General features: G+C 43.2%; 1 protein-coding gene across 1 annotated transcript in view; it reads right to left on the bottom strand.

The window, feature by feature from the left end:
- Positions 1-2,586: 2,586 nt before the first annotated feature.
- The window catches only part of SMARCC1 (SWI/SNF related, matrix associated, actin dependent regulator of chromatin subfamily c member 1), a 187,842-nt gene continuing 171,513 nt past the window's right edge, over positions 2,587-18,915 (bottom strand). Inside the window, exons 27-28 of the mRNA XM_050942456.1 lie at positions 6,495-6,671; positions 2,587-4,669 (exon numbers count right to left, since the gene is read on the bottom strand). Coding sequence (XP_050798413.1) covers positions 4,581-4,669; positions 6,495-6,671 — 266 coding nt within the window. The 3' untranslated portion in view covers positions 2,587-4,580. The remainder of the gene's footprint in view (positions 4,670-6,494; positions 6,672-18,915) is intronic.

Here is an 18,915-nt window from a genome sequence, read left to right as displayed (position 1 = left end):
GTGTGCCCATCTAGTTCAGTATCCAGCCCTTTACCAGTACCAGATGCTTCAGGTGAAGGTGGAAAATACCCGTGATGGTGTAACCTACCAGTAGGGGAAGTTTCTTTCCAAACGCCTTTAGGCACTGAATTGGTTTCTACCCCAACTATGGAGATTCTCATTTAGCCTAAAGAGCTCTTGGTCGCAATGACTTCTTATGGGCAGTGAGTTCCACAGGTTAATTATGCTTTGTGTAAAAGGTTTCATAGCTATTTTAAATGAGGTGCCTTTCAGTTTAATGGTTTGTTTTATGAGGTGGTAAACAGTCAATTTATGGTCTCTGTACCAGTCATTATTGTGTACATCTCATGTCCTCCCTTATGTCTTCACTCTAAGCAGTCCCAGTCAGTTCAATCTCTCCTGCATTCGAATCCCCTTCCATTTGACAAGCTGTAACAGATTCGAAGTGGCAAGCTCCCATGTATCACAAAAGGATATAAACATGTGGTACCATCAGCATCAGAGGTCTGACCCTGTGATGGCTTCAGCAGAGTTTGGATGAGGCCACACTTCTCTTTATCCAATCTTCCTACGTATTTTACTGTAACTGACCATCTTTTCACTTCTATAGCACCTTCTACCACAGGATCTCCGAGTGCCTGGCACACTGTGGATGCTATATAACAACAAAGTACACTAAGACTCAGGATAACGGCGAGGCAGGTGGTATCCTTATTTTCCAGAAAAAGAAACTGAGACAGGTCAGTTAAGTGACTTGATTCAGGTCCCAGAGCTCTCTTCCTAACATGGCAAAGTAAGGAGGAGAACCCACATACGATCACCAGTCCTACAGCTTAGCCACAAGATGATCCTTACTGGCAACCATAAAACTCTGTAGGGAGGGACAAAATTGGTCCATTAAAGCAAAACACTCAAAAGAGAAGATGACCTTCAGATCCACTCTGGAATTGGAAGAAGGGTGACTTGGCCAAGTTCACACAGTAGGTGAGTGAAAGAGCTGGGAACCTGCCGATCAGACCCAGGCTTTAATCTATCATGGTGTGTGGCTTGATTTCACCACTCCCATTGAATGTTGATTATCTGATGCCTGGGTATGTAAAACACTCATTAAGACACAGAAATAAATCAGATACATTGGAAAGGGTCCTTCTTCCCTTATTTAATGACTTCGATGTCCCCCATCTCAACTGGGTAACAAGCTTAGACTTGAAAAAGCAGCAAAGAATCCTGTGGCACCTTAGAGACTAACAGACGTTCTGGAGCATGAGCTTTCGTGGGTGAATACCCACTTCATCAGATGCATGTAGTGTATATATATATATATATATATGCAAGCAAGCTAGAGATGGGTGGGTTCTGTGGCCTGCCTTGTGCAGGAGGTCAGACTAGATGATCATATTGGTCCCTTCTGACCTATGAGTCTATGAGATAATGAGGTTATTTCAATCAGGGAGGATGAGGCCCTGTTCTAGCAGTTGAGGTGTGAAAACCAAGGGAGGAGAAACTAGTTTTGTAGATGGCAAGCCATTCACAGTCTGTTTAATCCTGAGCTGATGGTGTCAAATTTGCAGATGAACTGAAGCTCAGCAGTTTCTCTTTGGAGTCTGGTCCTGAAGTTTTTTTGCTGCAGGATGGCCACCTTAAGATCTGCTATAGTGTGGCCAGGGAGGTTGAAGTGCTCTCTTACAGGTTTTTGTGTATTGCCAATCCTAATATCTGATTTGTGTCCATTTATCCTTTTCCGTAGAGACTGTCCAGTTTGGCCGATGTACATAGAGGGCCATTGCTGGCATATGGTGGCGTATATAACATTGGTGGATGTGCAGGTGAATGAACCAGTGATGGTCTGGCTGATCTGGTTAGGTCCTGTGATGGTGTCGCTGGTGTGTACATCAGCCAAACTGGACAGTCTCTACGGAAAAGGATAAATGGACACAAATCAGATATTAGGAATGGCAATATACAAAAACCTGTAGGAGAACACTTCAACCTCCCTGGCCACACTATAGCAGACCTTAAGGTGGCCATCCTGCAGCAAAAAAACTTCAGCACAAGACTTCAAAGAGAAACCGCTGAGCTTCAGTTCATCTGCAAATTTGACACCATCAGCTCAGGATTAAACAAAGACTGTGAATGGCTTGCCAACTACAGAACCAGTTTCTCCTCCTTTGGTTTTCACACCTCAACTGCTAGAACAGGGCCTCATCCTCCCTGATTGAACTAACCTCGTTATCTCTAGCTTGCTTGCATATACATATATACATATACATATACATATATACATATACACACACACACACGCACACACACACCTGCCCCTGGAAATTTCCACTACATGCATCTGACGAAGTGGGTATTCACCCATGAAAGCTCATGCTCCAAAACCTGTTAGTCTATAAGGTGCCACAGGATTCTTTGCTGCTTTTACCGACCCAGACTAACACGGCTACCCCTCTGAAGCTTAGACTTGTACACACATTTAGCTGTAGCTGTAGCCAATGCATTTTCTGAAAACCATTTGATACCCACATCTCAGAATATTGCGCATGAGAATTTACTTCAACTCCCCACAGATTTGCAAAACAGTTTTGTACAAAAACCATGTTTTTTATTTCACAAAATTGGGTGGCTGTGTTGCAGGAATAAAACCGGCCCTATACAGAGGATCAGATGAAAAAGTTGCCACATGTATTTATACAGAAACACAACAGCGTTAAGAATTCAGGTACTTTGTAGGATCATCACTAGTACAGTAAAAAATAGTCTCCATCTGGATCCTTTAAATTTGAAATTGATCACACTAAAAACAACCTGAGGTTATTCTAAACTGGACCATGGCCTGAATCAGAATTCCATGCTCGCTCCAAAGGCCCTGGAGGGAAAGGTAACATGTGGAATGGATTTGTTTTATGAAAGGTGGGGGGAGGAGAGGCCCTGACCGTTCTTTGCTAGGCACTGCAGATTCTTGGAGCTTGACAATGGGAAAGTGTTATTCCTAAACACTGGAAGTAACAAGGCCAAGTACAATTGTATGAGCATGGAGTTGATGTGCAGACAGCCCAAAAATGGTTACTTCACATATATGCGCAAATTGTCAGGGTCTGGAAAGTTCAACTATTAACATTTCGAGGCATCAAGCACTTGAGTGCTCTTCAAGGCAAATCTGTATTTGTTCTTTATGAAATAGCTCTGTGAGTTTCAGATCCTCCACCCCACTAGTGAAATAGCTGTGGTCAAGCTTTAAAACAGCCTTACACTCCTGATCACAGAGATCCACCTCTGAATGATCCTAAGTGCGTTGGTGAGGACGCTTGTCAGAAAGCTCTCTGGAAGGAGAGGGTCTGAACCACACAGAGGATGTGAACCATGCAGTCACTAATGATGAGGGCAAGGACCAGCATTTGGCAGTCCAAACTCAGTGGCATTGTGTTGGCCTTCTCAATCGCCTCTAATCGTGGAACATGCTTGGAGTCAACTGCCAAAGCTGTTCCCCCACTGCCCCACAAAGAATGGAATGATAAAGCTCAGCAAGTGGAGGGTGAAGTGTGAACAGAGGAGCGAGTGTTCTCCCACCTCCAATCCCAGTCCAGAAAGAAAAAGTACCACGTTCGCTGAATTCTGCCCAGCCCGGCTGACTGCAAGAGGTAGTTCTGGCGTTCACCCCCCCAGCCATCCCAACCCAATCCCATACACTAGCACTTCATTGCTATCTACTATTTTTTTTTAAGTTCAATTTTAAAAGAAAAAAGTATATGCTCCAAAAACAGAGGGACTAAAATTTGTTTTATTCCTCAGTTGGCTACTGTACCAAACTACCTAGAAGGAAGAGGATTCAACTACAAACGTCCCCTCCTTCCAATTAAACAAAATAAAATATAAACTGGAGCAATAAAGCTCAGAGTGGTTTGATTCTAACTGATTCACTCCTGGCTCTATTCACATCGGATCAATATTTTCTTTAATAAGTTAGCAAGGCAGCCTTGGGGCTCAGCTATTGCCCTTAATGATTATCTACCTGTAATGAATACGGACAGAATTAACAAAGCTTCCGCTCCAAGGCAGTGGAAGGAGAACTCCTCCCTCACTCTCCCTTATGTGCTCAAGCCACTGGTTGTTCTGTTTACTCGATGCCTTGCACACTGCACAGTAGATTACACCTCAGAGACTATGGATGGAACCCACCACCTACTACAGCCTAATATTCAGTTATGCGTCCAGCCTAAAAGCCCCTCTCCATCTCTAAAGAGAATCCAAAGATTAACCAGCAGAAGCAGCAAGATAAAGGAAAACCAGCGCAGAGCACTCATTCCATAGGGTAAACAGACAAACGTGTGAAGGACGTCCTAGCAGCAACATCAAGTAACACTACTGCTCGATGTGTTCAGCGTAAGAGCTCCCCAAAGGAGTACAGCCAAATAATGCCAGACTATAAAGTCGGTGAGAGGGGAGGAGGTGCAGGCAGGCTGACAGGAGACCAAACCCCCCTGAAAGAAACAGAAGGAAACTGAGGAAATCCATTTTTGGTCGCCACTATCTTGGTTCTAGGGATCAGCTCTAGAAATTAGTTGTTGTTGGATGCATTAGGGAGCTGCTGAGGCCGGAGTTGCTCCCGTTGTAGGTGGAGTCACCCCATCAGCTGGTGGTGGCGGCTGCTGCGATGGAGGGGGATCTGCAAATAGAGTGGAGAGAAGCATGTGAGCACCAGAACCAGAAGAGGTAGAAAAGTTAATCAAGAGGTTTAAATGATGCATAAGAAGCTGAGCCATTTCCTTACGAAATCCATCTACGGATAGCAATGACACATGGCTTCCAAAGGGAAACGGAGGAGGGTCTAGCACTGGAATTATTTCACACTAGTCTGGGCACTGCAGTAAACTGCACTGGCTCCTGGAGATGGCCATGACCCTCTAGGGCTTTTCCATTCCAGTCTTTGATTAACACTTTGAACGTGTGCTGTGCTTTTCATCCTCAAAGCACAGTACACACTCACGTTCCTCTAGCGAGGTAGGGAAGTGCTATCCCTACTTTGTACAGAGTGGGTGTCTGATTTAGTAGATTATGGAAGGAGTTAATGTCAAACCTGGGTTTAGCACTTCACTGTTCCCATCTCTCAGTTCTGTGCTCAAGAGCATTAGACCAAGCCTCTCATCTGTTTAAAACAGATGTAACAATACACTTTACAAGCACAGCTCTGCACATACAGATTCAAGAAGTATATGTATGTGCCAACACAGGCAGACATCTGAAGATGTGGCACAGTGGGGAGAGAAGAATGAGGGTAGGTAGAAAGGCCAGGTTTCAGGCACAGTGATCAGAGCACTAATGGAGTAAGACGGGGTTGTTCAGGAGAGGGAGAAAGTCAGGAATCAAGGCGAGGAAGGAGAGAACGGGGAAATCTTCAGCAGAGAGAGGACGCTGTTAGCGGCGGAGTTCCAGTAATATGGGAGAAGGAAAAGGAAAGAAACAGCATAAGAAGGGGAGACGAGACAAATCCAGGCAGAAGTAGCACTAGAACAAGACACTTCTGTTCACAGCAGTTACCATTAAAGAGTCAGCATTTCCCTCGCACCCCTATCTGAGACAGCAGCATTTGATCTGTAACTTTGCTAACAGGTAATGGCAATACTTTCAGGTACCACCGTATAGTGACAGCTCATAAAGGGCTGACATTTCAGGAGCACTGCACAGGTTATCATCACACTAGGTCAGGCCAGTGGCTCAGCCAGTCCCTTATCCCGTCAGTGCAAATGGACAGTAGCACATACTTCTAAAGAAAGTGCGAGGAGCCCTGCACCAGACAAGCCTTCCTGCTTTTTTGGGTGGAGTAGGGTGGGGGGGCTTATGGGTATGCGTAACTTCTGCGTCTCCTGCAGCTGTCTAAGTAACCTCCATGCAAAGCCTAAAGGCTTTTGGGCCAGATCTTTGGCTGGTGCAAGCCAGTGTACCATCAACCAATCAAGCCATCTAGATTTACACCAGTGGAGGATCTGGCCCATATATGTCTTCAGTTTCCTTCTAACTAGCTTCCTCTTATTTTAAATCTTCCCCTTTTCTGAGGATGAAATTCACAGTGCTAGTTTTTGGTATGATGCTGCTGCACTTAATTATACTGTGGTCACTACTAATTAGTGATTTAGTCTCAGTTATGTTTTGAACCCACTCCTGTGTGTTATTCTGGATCAAGCTGTGACTGGTTTTCATGGTGACCACAATGCCTCACAACCTTTACAAGTTAATCAAAGCAGCAGTAACACATGCTATGTTTTGTTTTTGTTTTTTTTGGGTGGGGGGGAGGGAGAAAGACAGACACTTTTCAATGTTCCAACACCCCTTTGATAGAGATTTTTGACTGCTAAAAAACACAGATCTGATGGTTCCCACAGCACTCACAAAAACGGTTTAAACTACAATCACTTTTCCAGTACTAAAGAGACAAGCAATGGAAAAAAACAGTAGGTACATTCAGACAGAGCTAATTCTGAAAACCCACTTACACATGCCATTTGGAGCTGCTAGGGGAACACGAGGTCCAATTATGTTTCCTGACATTGGTGGCATGCCAGATGCGGGAGGGCCACCGCTGGCTGGGTGGATGTTGGCTGACACAGATGGCATCATCCGGCCTGGCATGGCCTGCCCAGGTATCATTGACCCTGGCCCTGGCATCTGTCCTGCAGGGACATTAAAGAGAGATTGCAATGAAACAGTTAAAATACCTAAGTGGAAAAATGTGGCCTAATTGTTCTCTGAGCAGGAAGAGAAAAATCTCGTGTGCTCAGATTCAACTCTGTGCTTCCACTCCAAATGCCATCTGCGATCATCCCAAAGGACAAGCTTCCCACCACTGAATAACACTCCTTTCAGGAGGAACTGCCGTGAGATCTTAATGTCGCTAAAACCTTACAACATAACAGGCAACTGGAGGAGGAGTTTATTCACAGTTGCCTCTAGAACGGGAAGGAATCAGGGTAAAGAGGTGATTTTTAGTGGCCTTTGAAGATGCACTACAAACTGCACAGGGAGAACGAGGCTTCAAAACAGCAAAGTGCTCAGTAAAAAGGGTAGGGAGAAGGACTAATCGATTAACTGAATAGCAGAGTCGCAGTCACACAGCTACAAATGATACCGGAAATACCTGCACAATGTAAAATACAATTTTCAATGTCAAAACACCTATAACTCCCTGACTGGATTTTAAAATCCCATTTGAAGAGAGAGGGTCCATAATCCATTACATTGACTTCTGCAGGATTCAGGGAACACACACTTTGTAGCTGTAGTACTTTAGTTAGGGAAGCAGCCACTAGCCATGGATTGTAGCTATTTACAAACGTAAGGTAGGATTATTTTAAAAGGTCCCTTCCATCCCAGACCCCAGGTAATTATGTAAAATAAACTGTCTGATTATAGAATCTCTTAACATAGCCCCACACCCACCTTCTTAAACAACCGAGCACATATACAAAACAACATTAAGACCATGGTGGAATTTAAAAGCCAGAAAAATTCACAGGTCTGCATTTAGGACTGTAAGTCAGTAACTAGGCACAAAAATACATACGTCTGTAATGCCTGCTGAAGTTCAGTTACTGGATGAGATGCTTAAATGAACTAACAGTTTTCTTAGGATCTATTACTCATTTAGCATCCTTCAAACTTTATTCTTAAGAAATTTATAATGTAATATAGACTTATAAAGAAAGTCAGCACCACGGACAGCATCACTGTAGACTTTCAGGCAATTGGACCTGTTTGCAAGTCTAATAGCTCAGAGGAGTCAACTCCAAATAAATTACACACACTCTCACTTATAATATTGTTTGGGCTGTTCTGAACTTGGCCAAGGGGGGGGAGGGGGGCAGAAAAACAGGAGCCCCTGCGCCCCGACACCGCTTCCTGGCAGGCGCTCCGGGCAGGTGGAGTGGGGCAAGCCCCTGTGCCCCAACCCTGCTGCCCGACAGGTACGCCAGGCAGCATGCCATGGTCTGATTTCATCTGAGGAAGCTTCCTGCCAATCATATACTTGCCACTCTTCCTCAGCAGGTTGGGCCGATGGTATCCGCATGGACTGGAACATAGGCGTTCTTGAAGACAACAGCACTGGGGGACGTTTGGTGCCAGGACAACTTTCTACATGGTGCAGGTGCCTCCAATATCAGCAAATTGTCAGTGTCAGTACCAGAGCAGCCGATAGTGAAGTGCTGGGTTTGGAAGTATCTATGAACGCCTTCACGGATTCTTGAACGTAGGGCCATGTGAGTAACTGAAGAGTGCTCTGCAGAACGTCATTCCATGCCAGCGGAGTCTCAGATGAAGGAAGCCAGCTGGGCTTTCTGGAACAGCAGAATTTGCACAGGTGGTTCCAAGGAAAACTCAGGTTCCACTAGAATTTTCCTGACTGAAACTGGTGGTGAATACTGCTGCACAGAGTCAAGCAGCAGAGGCATCGACAACAGATTTGACTGAAGTCCCCAAAAGAGAGTGGAAATACTCAACAGAAATGGTACACAGACACCAGAGATGGATCTACAAAAGTCAGCCACGAAGCCTCCAGCTAAGGAGAGGTGTGTGTGGAAGCCGGTGTCAGGAAACATGGGTCACTGGTCGAGAATGAGAATGATGCCGCTTTTTCTCCTTTGACTCCCTCCAGAAGTCAGAATGCCCTCTCTTCTTGGGCCGTGGAGCAGGGGTCACACAGAGATCTGGAAGCGTGCATTTCGCTTACAGCGTTCACTGGCATTGATTCTAATGGCACCAAAAGTGTCTTTGGTGCAGACAATAGAACCAATATCACTGCGGTACCAGTGCAGATTGTGAAGCTGGTGCCAGACGGGAAGCTGAGACACTGTAGGCATTGGGCTGAGGGAGGCAGACCCGTCAGCTCAACATTAAAGGAGGCAGAAGTGCTTAGGTGTGTTTCAGGTCACATGATAGAAGAGTTCAAAGCACAGAAGCAGACTTCAAACCTCTTGCAGGAGTATCAGGACAAGCCGATTGGAGGCTTATTGAAGCCAAATACATTTGCAGACTGTTCTTGCTTGCCCAAGGAGTACAAGCATGGTGGACTGTTCACTGGGAAACTACATGCATGTCTCCCAGGCACATAAGGCACCAAACACGTGCATTTGTCTCCAGAAAGATGGCTGAACAGGTTACATATCCTTTGACTCCTTACATGGTTTAGGACCAGACATGATCTCAGGGTAACTGGAGGCCAACAGTCACAAATAACCTATTTTAAGAAAGAACGCTAACTAGCTTTGCATACAGGAGAGGTAGATCCATCAGCTTGTGGCAATAGAACTAAGGTGGATGGGGAGTGTGCTTCCTTATATCAAGCCAATTACATCACTTCTGAGTGAGAGTGTTCCAAACACCACCCCAGCACACCCAGCTTTCCTACACACTTTCCACAGCTCAGTGCCAGAGGTGCTGAAACCCATTAGCGGGAATGCACAGAAGTCCTTGAAGAAAAGAGGATTAAGTTAACATTATACCGTAATGACCAACTGCTCTAATAACCCTTCAATTCAATAAAAGCCTGAAATTGTCCAATCGTATGCCAATTTCCCTCACAACTGCAGCAAACAGATTTAAAAAAAAATCATGGAAAAAACAAGGTTTTTTTTTGGGGGGGGGGAGGAGGAGATATTTACATAAAGAGGAGAGAAACATCTAAATATATCCATGCACACATTGGTCAGTGGCCCGTCATGCAAGTCTGTGACATTTCCATTGTCACAAATGAAAGAGCAGCAGCAGCCGACCAGAAAAGCTGTATGGATTTGAGAATCCTCTCCTCCCGCTTCAGCAAAATAGTTTCCACTCTGGTGATTGTGAACAGGTGTACATGGAAGACCATTCCAATGAACCCTTGCTTCTCCAGTCAAGGATCTAAAGTGCAAACTGGAGGTGGCAGACTTCCTGAAGACACTTGCCACAGGAGTCACTGAAGCTTTCCTAACCCCAGCACACATGTGGTGCGGTCCTTCACAGGTATGCACTGTAATGGCAAGTATAGTGCACACCATTTACAGCTGCAGATATCTGAAATCAGATTCCTCTCAAACAAGTTCAGCCAGAAGTTACCTAGCTTGGCTTGTTCCCTTCCCCTTGTAGCAAGCAGACAGCAAGAGCAACGAAAAGAGTTACCCCAGTCAGATAAGAGGATTTAAGCAGGCATACACGTCTGTTTTAGTCCAGGTCGCTCTTTGAGGTGAAGAACAAGCAACAAGGGCATGGTAGGTAGTGTGAGAGAAAGCTACAACCAGCCTGTGGCTGAGGTTTAAAGTCATGGTAACCCATTAGCATTAGAAATAAACCAAAATTTCTAGGATCAGTATAGGTCCTATGTGGTGGCAGGCGACTCCAGAATGAGAACACCCCCAATCTTTCACCATCAAGAACCTACCTGCTTTTCCAGATCCTCTCCATACAATCACCAAAAACTGAAGAGTGCGGATTAACCCGCTAGGCAAAACTTCTGCTAGGGGTCATTGTGTGTTAGTGTTTAGCCTCTGGGAAATTTCAGCTTGTGGCTTTGTACAGGTGAATATGGCAGGTAGATGGGAAGCAATTGCCTCTTATTCCTTTTGCACAGCCAAAATTTAACAGCATATAAGAGCACCATTGTACTAACTGTCACATGTGAAAATGCAGATCAGCCTTGCAGCAAAGCCCATTTGAAAACATGAGGGCACAAGATAAGCTGAGGTCAGTTGGTCAGCACCATGAGTCAGGATTTTCCCCAGAACTGCAGATGTGAGAGCTTACCTGGCTGGTATCAAGCTACTAAAATTCTGAGGCGAATCAGAGTAATACAGAATTTAGACAAGAAAAATCCTATTCTATTTAGCAATCTAGACAGGAGCACAGGCCATTAACCTGAACCATCCAAGGAAGGAAACTTCTAACCATGATATTTCCTTCAAGGCATTCTGCAACCAAATTTACACTCCTCTTTTCCATTTGGAAGACAGGATTAGAATTCAAAATGATCTTGACAAACTGGAGCAATGGTCTGAAGTAAAGAGGATGAAATTCAGTAAGGACAAATGCAAAGTACTACATTGAGGAAGGAATAATCAATTGCACAAATACAAAATGGGAAATGACTGCCTAGGAAGGAGTACTGCAGAAAAGGATATGGGGGTTAGAGTGGATCACAAATTAAATATGAGCCAACAATGTAACACTGTTGCAAAAACCCCCCAATATCATTTTAGGATGCATTAGCAGGAATGTTGTAAGCAAGACATGAGAAGTAATTCATCTGCTCTACTTAGCACTGATAAGGCCTCAGTTGGAGTACTGTCCAGTTCTGGGGACCACATTTCAAGAAAGATGTGGACAAACTGGAAAAAGTCCAGAGGAGAGTAACAAGAATGACTTACGGTCTAGAAAATATGACCTATGAGGGAAGATTGAAAACACTGGGTTTGTTTAGTGTAAAGAGAAGAGAAGACTAAGGGGGAAGGGAGGGAGGGATGGACGGACATGATAACAGTCCTCAAGTATGTAAAAGATTGTTACAAAGAGGAAGGTTATAAATTATTCTCTTTAACCAGTGAAGACAGGCCAAGAAGTAATGGGCTTAAATTTTAGCAAGGGAGATTTAGGTTAGACAAAAAAAATTCCTAACTGTAGTTAAGCACCAGAACAAATTATCTAGGCAGGTTGTGGGATCTCTGTCACTGGAGGTTTTTAAGAACAGGTTAGACAAACACCTGTCAGGGATGGTCTCTATACTATTTATTCATGCCTTGAGTGCAGGGTCTATTAAGCTGCCTTCCAGTCCTACATCTATAGGATTTGTATTAGTTCCCCTACATCTTTATGACAATGAACCCTCAAACAGCAGCTTGCTGCTCTAGTGGTTGCCTTTGCAACATAGCTTATACCCTGAAACTCAATACCAGAGAATACTGATAGAGTTCACACTCCCTTCCCCCGACCATAAGTTTATTAAATATTTTCCCATCTGTCCCAACAGATTTTATGTTCCTGTAAAGCTTGAAATGTTTTGGCCTTCCCAGTGCAATCAAGACACTGATGCTTTTGACAAAGAAATGGATGCTTAATGGAGGGATCTAGCTGTGCAACTAAAGTCAACCTGGGCTCTGGGAAGATGTGTACATGACTTTGCCACAGATATTTTAACGATTATGAAAAGTCAGGTTAGGAACTTGATAGTGCAGTGGGGTTGGCATACTAGCCTTTAACACCTAGACACCTGTATCCAAACCTGGATTAGTTCACAAGTGAAATAAACTTGTGCGCGCGTGTGTGTGTGCGCGTCTCTCTATTCTCATTTTATTCTCAGGCTGTCGATTAATCGCAGTTAACTCATGCGATTAACTAAAAAAAATCACAATTAATCGCAGTTTTAATTGCACTGTTAAACAATAGACTACTAATTGAAATTAATTAAATATTTTTGGATGTTTTTCTACATTTTCAAATACACTACTCACTTTACATTATTTTTATTACAAATATTTGCACTGTAAAAATGATAAAAATAGTATTTTTCTGTTCACCTCATACAACTACTGTAGTGCAATCTCTATCGTGAAAATGCAACTTAAACTGTAGATTTTTTATTACATCACTGCACTCAAAAACAAAATAATGCAAAACTTTAGAGCCTACAAGTCCACTCAGTCCTACTTCTTGTTCAGTCAATTGCTAAGACTAACAAGTTTGTTTATATTTACAGGAGATAATGCTGCCCACTTCTTATTTACAACGTCACCAGAAAGTGAGAACAGGCTTTTTGTATGGGACTTTTGTAGCTGGCATGGCAAGGTATTTACTTGCCAGATATGCAAAACATTTGTATGCCCCTTTGTGCTTTGACCACCATTCTAGAGGACAAGCTTCCATGTTGATGACGCTCGTTAAAAAAATATATTAATTAAATTTGTGACTGAACTCCTTGGGGAGAATTGTACATCTCCAGCTCTGTTTTACCCCAATTCTGCCATATATTTCATGTCATAGCAGTCTTGGACGGATTACTCAGCATATACTGTTCATTTTAAGAACACTTTCACCGCAGATCTGACAAAACACAGATGGTACCAATGGGAGATTTCTGAAAATAGATACAGCACTCGATCCAGGGTTTACGAATCTGTAGTGCTTTCCAAAATCTGAGAGGGACAAGGTGTGGAGCAGGCTTTCAGAAGTCTTAAAAGAGCAACACTCTGATGTGGAAACTACAGAATGCAAATCACCAAAAAAGAAAATCAGCCTTCTGTTGGTGGCATCTGACTCAGATTATGAAAGTGAACATGCATCGGTCCGCACTACTTTGGATTGTTATTGAGCAGAACCTGTTATGAGCATGGACCATGTCTTCTCGAATGGTGGATGAAGCATGAAGGGACATATGAATCTTTAGGGCATCTGGCATATAAATATCTTGCAACTCCAGCTGCAACAGCGCCATGTGAATGCCTGTTCACACTTTCAGGTGACATTGTAAAGAAGAAGAGGGCAGCATTATCTCCTGCACATGTAAACAAACTTGTTTGTCTGAGCGAATGGCTGAACAAGAAGTAGGACTCAGTGGACTTGTAGGCTCTAAAGTTGTACATTGTTTTATTTTTGAATGCAGTTATTTTCTGTACATAAATCTACATTTGTAAGTTGAACTTTCATGGTAAAGAGATTGCACTACAGTACTTGTATAAGGTGAATTGAAAAATACTATTTCTTTTGTATTTTAATGTGCAAATATTTGTAAGAAAAATATAAAGTAAGAACTATATGCCTTGTATTCTGTGGTGTAAGTGAAATCAATATATTTGAAAAGTGTAGAAAACATCCAAAAATATTTAAATAAATAGTATTCTATTGTTTAACAGTGCGATTAATTAGTTTTTTTAATCACACGATCACGATTATTTTTAGTTGCTCTACAGTCCTAATTAGAGTTTTTTTAATCACACGCTTAATCACGATTAATTTTTTTAGTCGCTCTACAGCCCTAATTTATTCACATCACATAACCACCACAACTGTCTGGGTTGATTGTTTTTGCTCTGGAGGGCCCCTGAACAGCCGGGGGTTGGCAGGCCAGGAGTGAAGGACTTTGGGAGACCCATGTGGCAGCCTGCTCACACTGGGTCTGGCTCAAGTCAGTGCTTGGTTATTTTTATGACCACTAAAATCTATCAAAAAAATCATCAAGAGCTGGGTAACCACCACATCCAGGATTACATAGCCACTTTCTGATATAAGACCACATCTAAAAGGGGATAAAAGAGGACCTCACCAGAGAAGTGGAGATAACGCCACTGAGGCTGGTGGAGCAAAGGCAGGAACCAACCTTGTGCTGAAGTAAGAAGTCACAGAGAGCGGGGGTAAATTGTGGAGTGCTTTGTTAGTATGGGCAAGCAGCTTATGTCTGATGGAACAAAGAAGGGGGACTCTTACCATGTATGTGAAGTGTTATAGGAAGTGACAGGGGAGGGACCAAGTGGAGGGACTGAAATAGGAAGTGACAGCGATGAACAGGAAAATTATTTTAACAGCAACATTTTGAATGGAGTGGAAGGATGAGAGATTGCAGGCAGTGAGGTAAGCATGAAGGAGATTACATTAGCCAAGGCACAAGCTGATCAGGGCTTGGATAAGAGTTTTGACAGAAAAGAACATTAGGATCTTGGAAATACTATGCAGGAAGAAACAGCAAAATTCAGACACTGCTTGTAGGCCAAAGAAGAGAGCCTAGTAAAGATGAAACCAAGATGAACTCATGTGTATTGTATGGAAAAAGATGGGTATGGAAAGGAAAGACGCCCAGTTGGGGACCACCGTTTGATGCAGAACAGACCCCACCCACCAAGGTTATGGTCCTGTAAGGGGCACCAGGCCTCTTCCATCTTCTCCTGTCAGATTGTTTCAAGCAGTATCCTTCCCCCCACTTGAAGCATGAGAATCTCCAAGCCTAGGCTGGCTCTCTCCTTTTCCTTCCCTTGCTTTGCGTAACAAGGCTTCTCTGTCCACATTATAGAACAACCAACATTACTTAAAACTCTTTGGGATAATTCATGCTACAGACGGCCACTCTAGGCAACCTACAGTAACGCATAATATAGTTATAAAAACTGTATGGAAACAGTTTCAAACGAAGGTGTAAGCTTTAGCGTAGATAGGGGCTTCTTAGATAGATGGAAAAAATCAGAGCCCTTCAGAGTTGCAGTAAGGTATGGGTTTTATTGTTATATTAACAGCTGGTTAAGACAATATTAAAGAGAATTTAACCCAAAATTTTATATGGGGAAGCAAACGCTTATTTTGTATCATGAGTTTATTTCCTGAGTCTTACTCTACACTGCTGTCCAGAAGACAACTATGTATCCGTCTGTTAATGCTACAATTAGTTCCAGTGAATATCTTCCTTGTAAATTTAGAAGGTTATATTGTATTGCAGTTTTCCATAAAGCATCCATGAGATGGGTCTTTAACACTGCCCAGAGAAGTTCTGTGTATGTGTGTTTAAGGACAAGACTAGCTTTTTTATTTCTTGGCTTATTGCAGCAGAATGCATGCAATTTTATTTTAAAGGCAGCTAATGATACTTGCAAGAGATGATCTTATCACATCTCCATTCTATCTCACACTAAGAGTTCATTCAACAAAGAGTACCTAGTCAAACCTGGATTAAGCAATTGGGTTTACAGTTGTCAGCATGGCAAAATGAAATGTTATTTCTACAGAGATAATATTCCTTTTCACTTAATGAGAAAGATACAACTTCAAAAAGACAGGCTAAAGCAGAAAATGTCAAAATGTGACCTACATAAAGGAGAGAACTTAAAAACAGCAGATGTTTGAGAAGATAAAACGGAAAGATTCACTAAAATGAGATTCAGCTTGCTGAAAAATCCTTATGCGTTTACAGATTTTAGATATTTTCTAGTACGTGCTAAGAAGTGTTACTCTCACTAGTACTGCATGACACACGTATTCATGTTGCAGTGAAACTGGTACATGAAGCGATCCGTAACAGACTACCCCAAGGTCTGTATTAGATGTCTCACCTCCATTAAAGGTCATTTGAGGGGCTACGGTGTTGGGTCCTAAGACAGGTTTCATTATTTTTATTTTGAAGTGGGGATGGGGGAAAAGAAGCAGAAAGTTTTGTAATCTTCTAAACATTCACTTGCAAGTTTTCTCATTAGCACACCCCTTAAACAAATGGCCAACTGCTAATGCAATCAGTGCTAAGGGAGGGAGGATGCAACTCCTGGGGCCATGAGTTCTGAAAAGGGATGAAACACTGACTCTCCACTTCCAGGGGGGCCAACCTGAGCCTGAGAAGGCGCCAGAATTTACCAGTGAACGTTGCCAAAGAGCCACAGTAATACATCAGTAGCCTCGCATCCGCTCCTCTGTCCCCGCTCCCAGCGCCTCCTGCCCACTGGCAACCCCAAAAATCAGCACCTCTTCCTCCCTCCCCACCAGCTGTTTCATGGTGTGCAAAAGGCTCCGAGGGGGATGGGAGGAGCATGGGAGGAGCGAGGGCACAGCAGGCTCAGGGAAGGGGGCGGGAAGGGATATAGTGGGGGCAGGGCCTGTGGCAGAGTCAGAGGTGGAGCAGTGAGCACCCCCCGGCACATTGGAAAGTTGGCACCTGTAGCTCCAGCCCTGGAGCCACCCTTGCTCCACTTAGCAGTTCCTCTAGTGCTCTTTTGCTGAGCAGAAGATGATGATTCTGCATGAAATCATGCTCTCACCTGAGTGAATAAATCCCTTTCGAGAAGCTCGAGACATTTTTGTTAGACTGGTAAGAACAGGAAAATTCTTTGAGGGCGCTGTCTGCAGGCTTCACTGCAGGACCAATTTTGTAGTGTCACTAGACATGCCTCTTCCCTACTGTGAATGATTTTCAGAAGCAGAGTCAGAAACTGATATTGCTAACTAATCTTCAAGACACGTCCTTACTTTAGCGTGTCCTCCCCAACACACTGCTGCAGACAGAATTCTAGAGCCAAGAACTCTGAATAAATAACCATAATAACTCATTTCGCATTAAATCTCCAGGGAGGCAGTTTCCACTTCACATGCCTATTGTATTTCTGTCACTTCCCTCTAGCACAATTCATTCACTGTAGACTATACAAGCACCAGCTTGAACGCCAAAGTGCACTCTTCTGGGGCTTTCTTGGTCCTGGTCAGACTGGACCCCTAGCAGCTGGAGGCTCACCATTGTTTTTCCTATAACACTTCACATACATGGTAAGAGTCTTACCCATCTACATGAATGAGGACAATCGCTACCCAGGGCTGCACTGGCTACCTTAAAATATGTATGCATCTTAAATAATATATATGTGTACGGGGTTAGGAAGTGCTTAAACTCACTGGAGAGGCTTTGATGACATCAAAAAGCCAGGAAAAATGAAGCAGTTAAACCATCATATAGCAACCTCAATGGAATTCTTGTCCCTTGGCTGACTCTGTTATTTGCTATTCTACATAATACTTTTGCATGGTGAGGCTTTCACAGGTGAGACGACGCAGCTACCATTTTGTTAGTGGAAAGAACTCAAGAATTCTACTTGCAAGGGTTTCAATGGTTCAGTGCAATAGAGATGCATGTGCACAAAAATTTCCCTTTCCTACTGCGGTGTTAACAGCCTTCGTTCAAGTCGCACTCCCCCTTAGTACCCAGCTGGGGTTGGGAAAGCTAATACTCCAACCAGGGGACCACATTCGGTGCTGAATCATGGTCATGTGCCACTTTAGGCACGTGGTACATTCGCTAAGACAACCAGGCAGTATTAAAGCCACAGTACAGGAACTTTAAAGCCAGGCTTTAAGTAGAATTAATGCTGGTCATTATGTCAAAAAGGAATCATACCAAGCAATCAAGAATACACAGAATATAGTCCCCTGTCAGGCTTCACATGACTATAAAGAGTTACAGTTTTAACACAAATTAACAAGTCCATAATTACACAATTATCTATCAGGTTGTGACTGGGAGAATTCTGCAAAGCATTTCCCACCAATAGCAGTTTACACTCCTCCTGTGACCCTAGAAAAATGGAGTTTAGTGGCAGGAGCGTTCAACAGAAAACAGTAATTTAAGTGAACATTGGAGAATATTAGCAAGAAGAAAATTATGAATCCAAAAGTCTGAACATTTGCAGACGAAAAATGACTTGGAGTTACAATAAGCCAGTGTGGAAAATGAAACATATGGTGTGACTAATGTGGACACAGTTAAAAACAGCTCAAATTCTGAATTTTGGACACTCACTATGAAATGCTTGCAAACATGCTACTGACAAGAACTAACAACAAAATTATTCATGGAATAATTTCAACTTCCACATCACAGAAAACTGGTTCAGGATGATGTGTGAACATACAAGGCAAAATTTGAACAACTGATAATACAATTATTCACCTCGATGTTGTGGCATATTTTTAGTGAGTTTAATACTAAGAGGTGAAAACCATGGAGACCCTTTTATCCACAGCAAAGGGGGGGGGGCGCTGCATTTTCACCGTGGGGAGCTCATCAAAACAGTCTCTGAATGAGGAGGAAGGTAGTCTGAAAATTGCACAGACCAGTTCCTCTTTCACTGGAAGGTATTTTCCCTTGGACATAGCTTGTTCACCCTCTTTTACCGATGGATCTCACTGATGGCTGTCAGAAGGCTCAAACATAGCTGGTGGAAAGCACGTTCACTGGCTTGAGATCATAATGGAAAACAGAATTCCTGCCATCTTCTGAGAAGCTAGAGCCAGTGGAGGAGAATCTGGAATGATTATTAAGACTTCTTTTGTGCTTTTCTTTTGCCAGGAACATACTTGCTTCCAGCAGGAGATTGCTTCCTTTTCCAAGATGATGTCTACCGTTTGGGATTTAGGGCTGGATTTTCACAAACAGCT

This window comes from Gopherus flavomarginatus, chromosome 2 (genome assembly GCF_025201925.1).
Source record: "Gopherus flavomarginatus isolate rGopFla2 chromosome 2, rGopFla2.mat.asm, whole genome shotgun sequence".
Taxonomy (NCBI): domain Eukaryota; kingdom Metazoa; phylum Chordata; order Testudines; family Testudinidae; genus Gopherus; species Gopherus flavomarginatus.
This window is presented reverse-complemented; position numbering and strand designations above follow the sequence as displayed.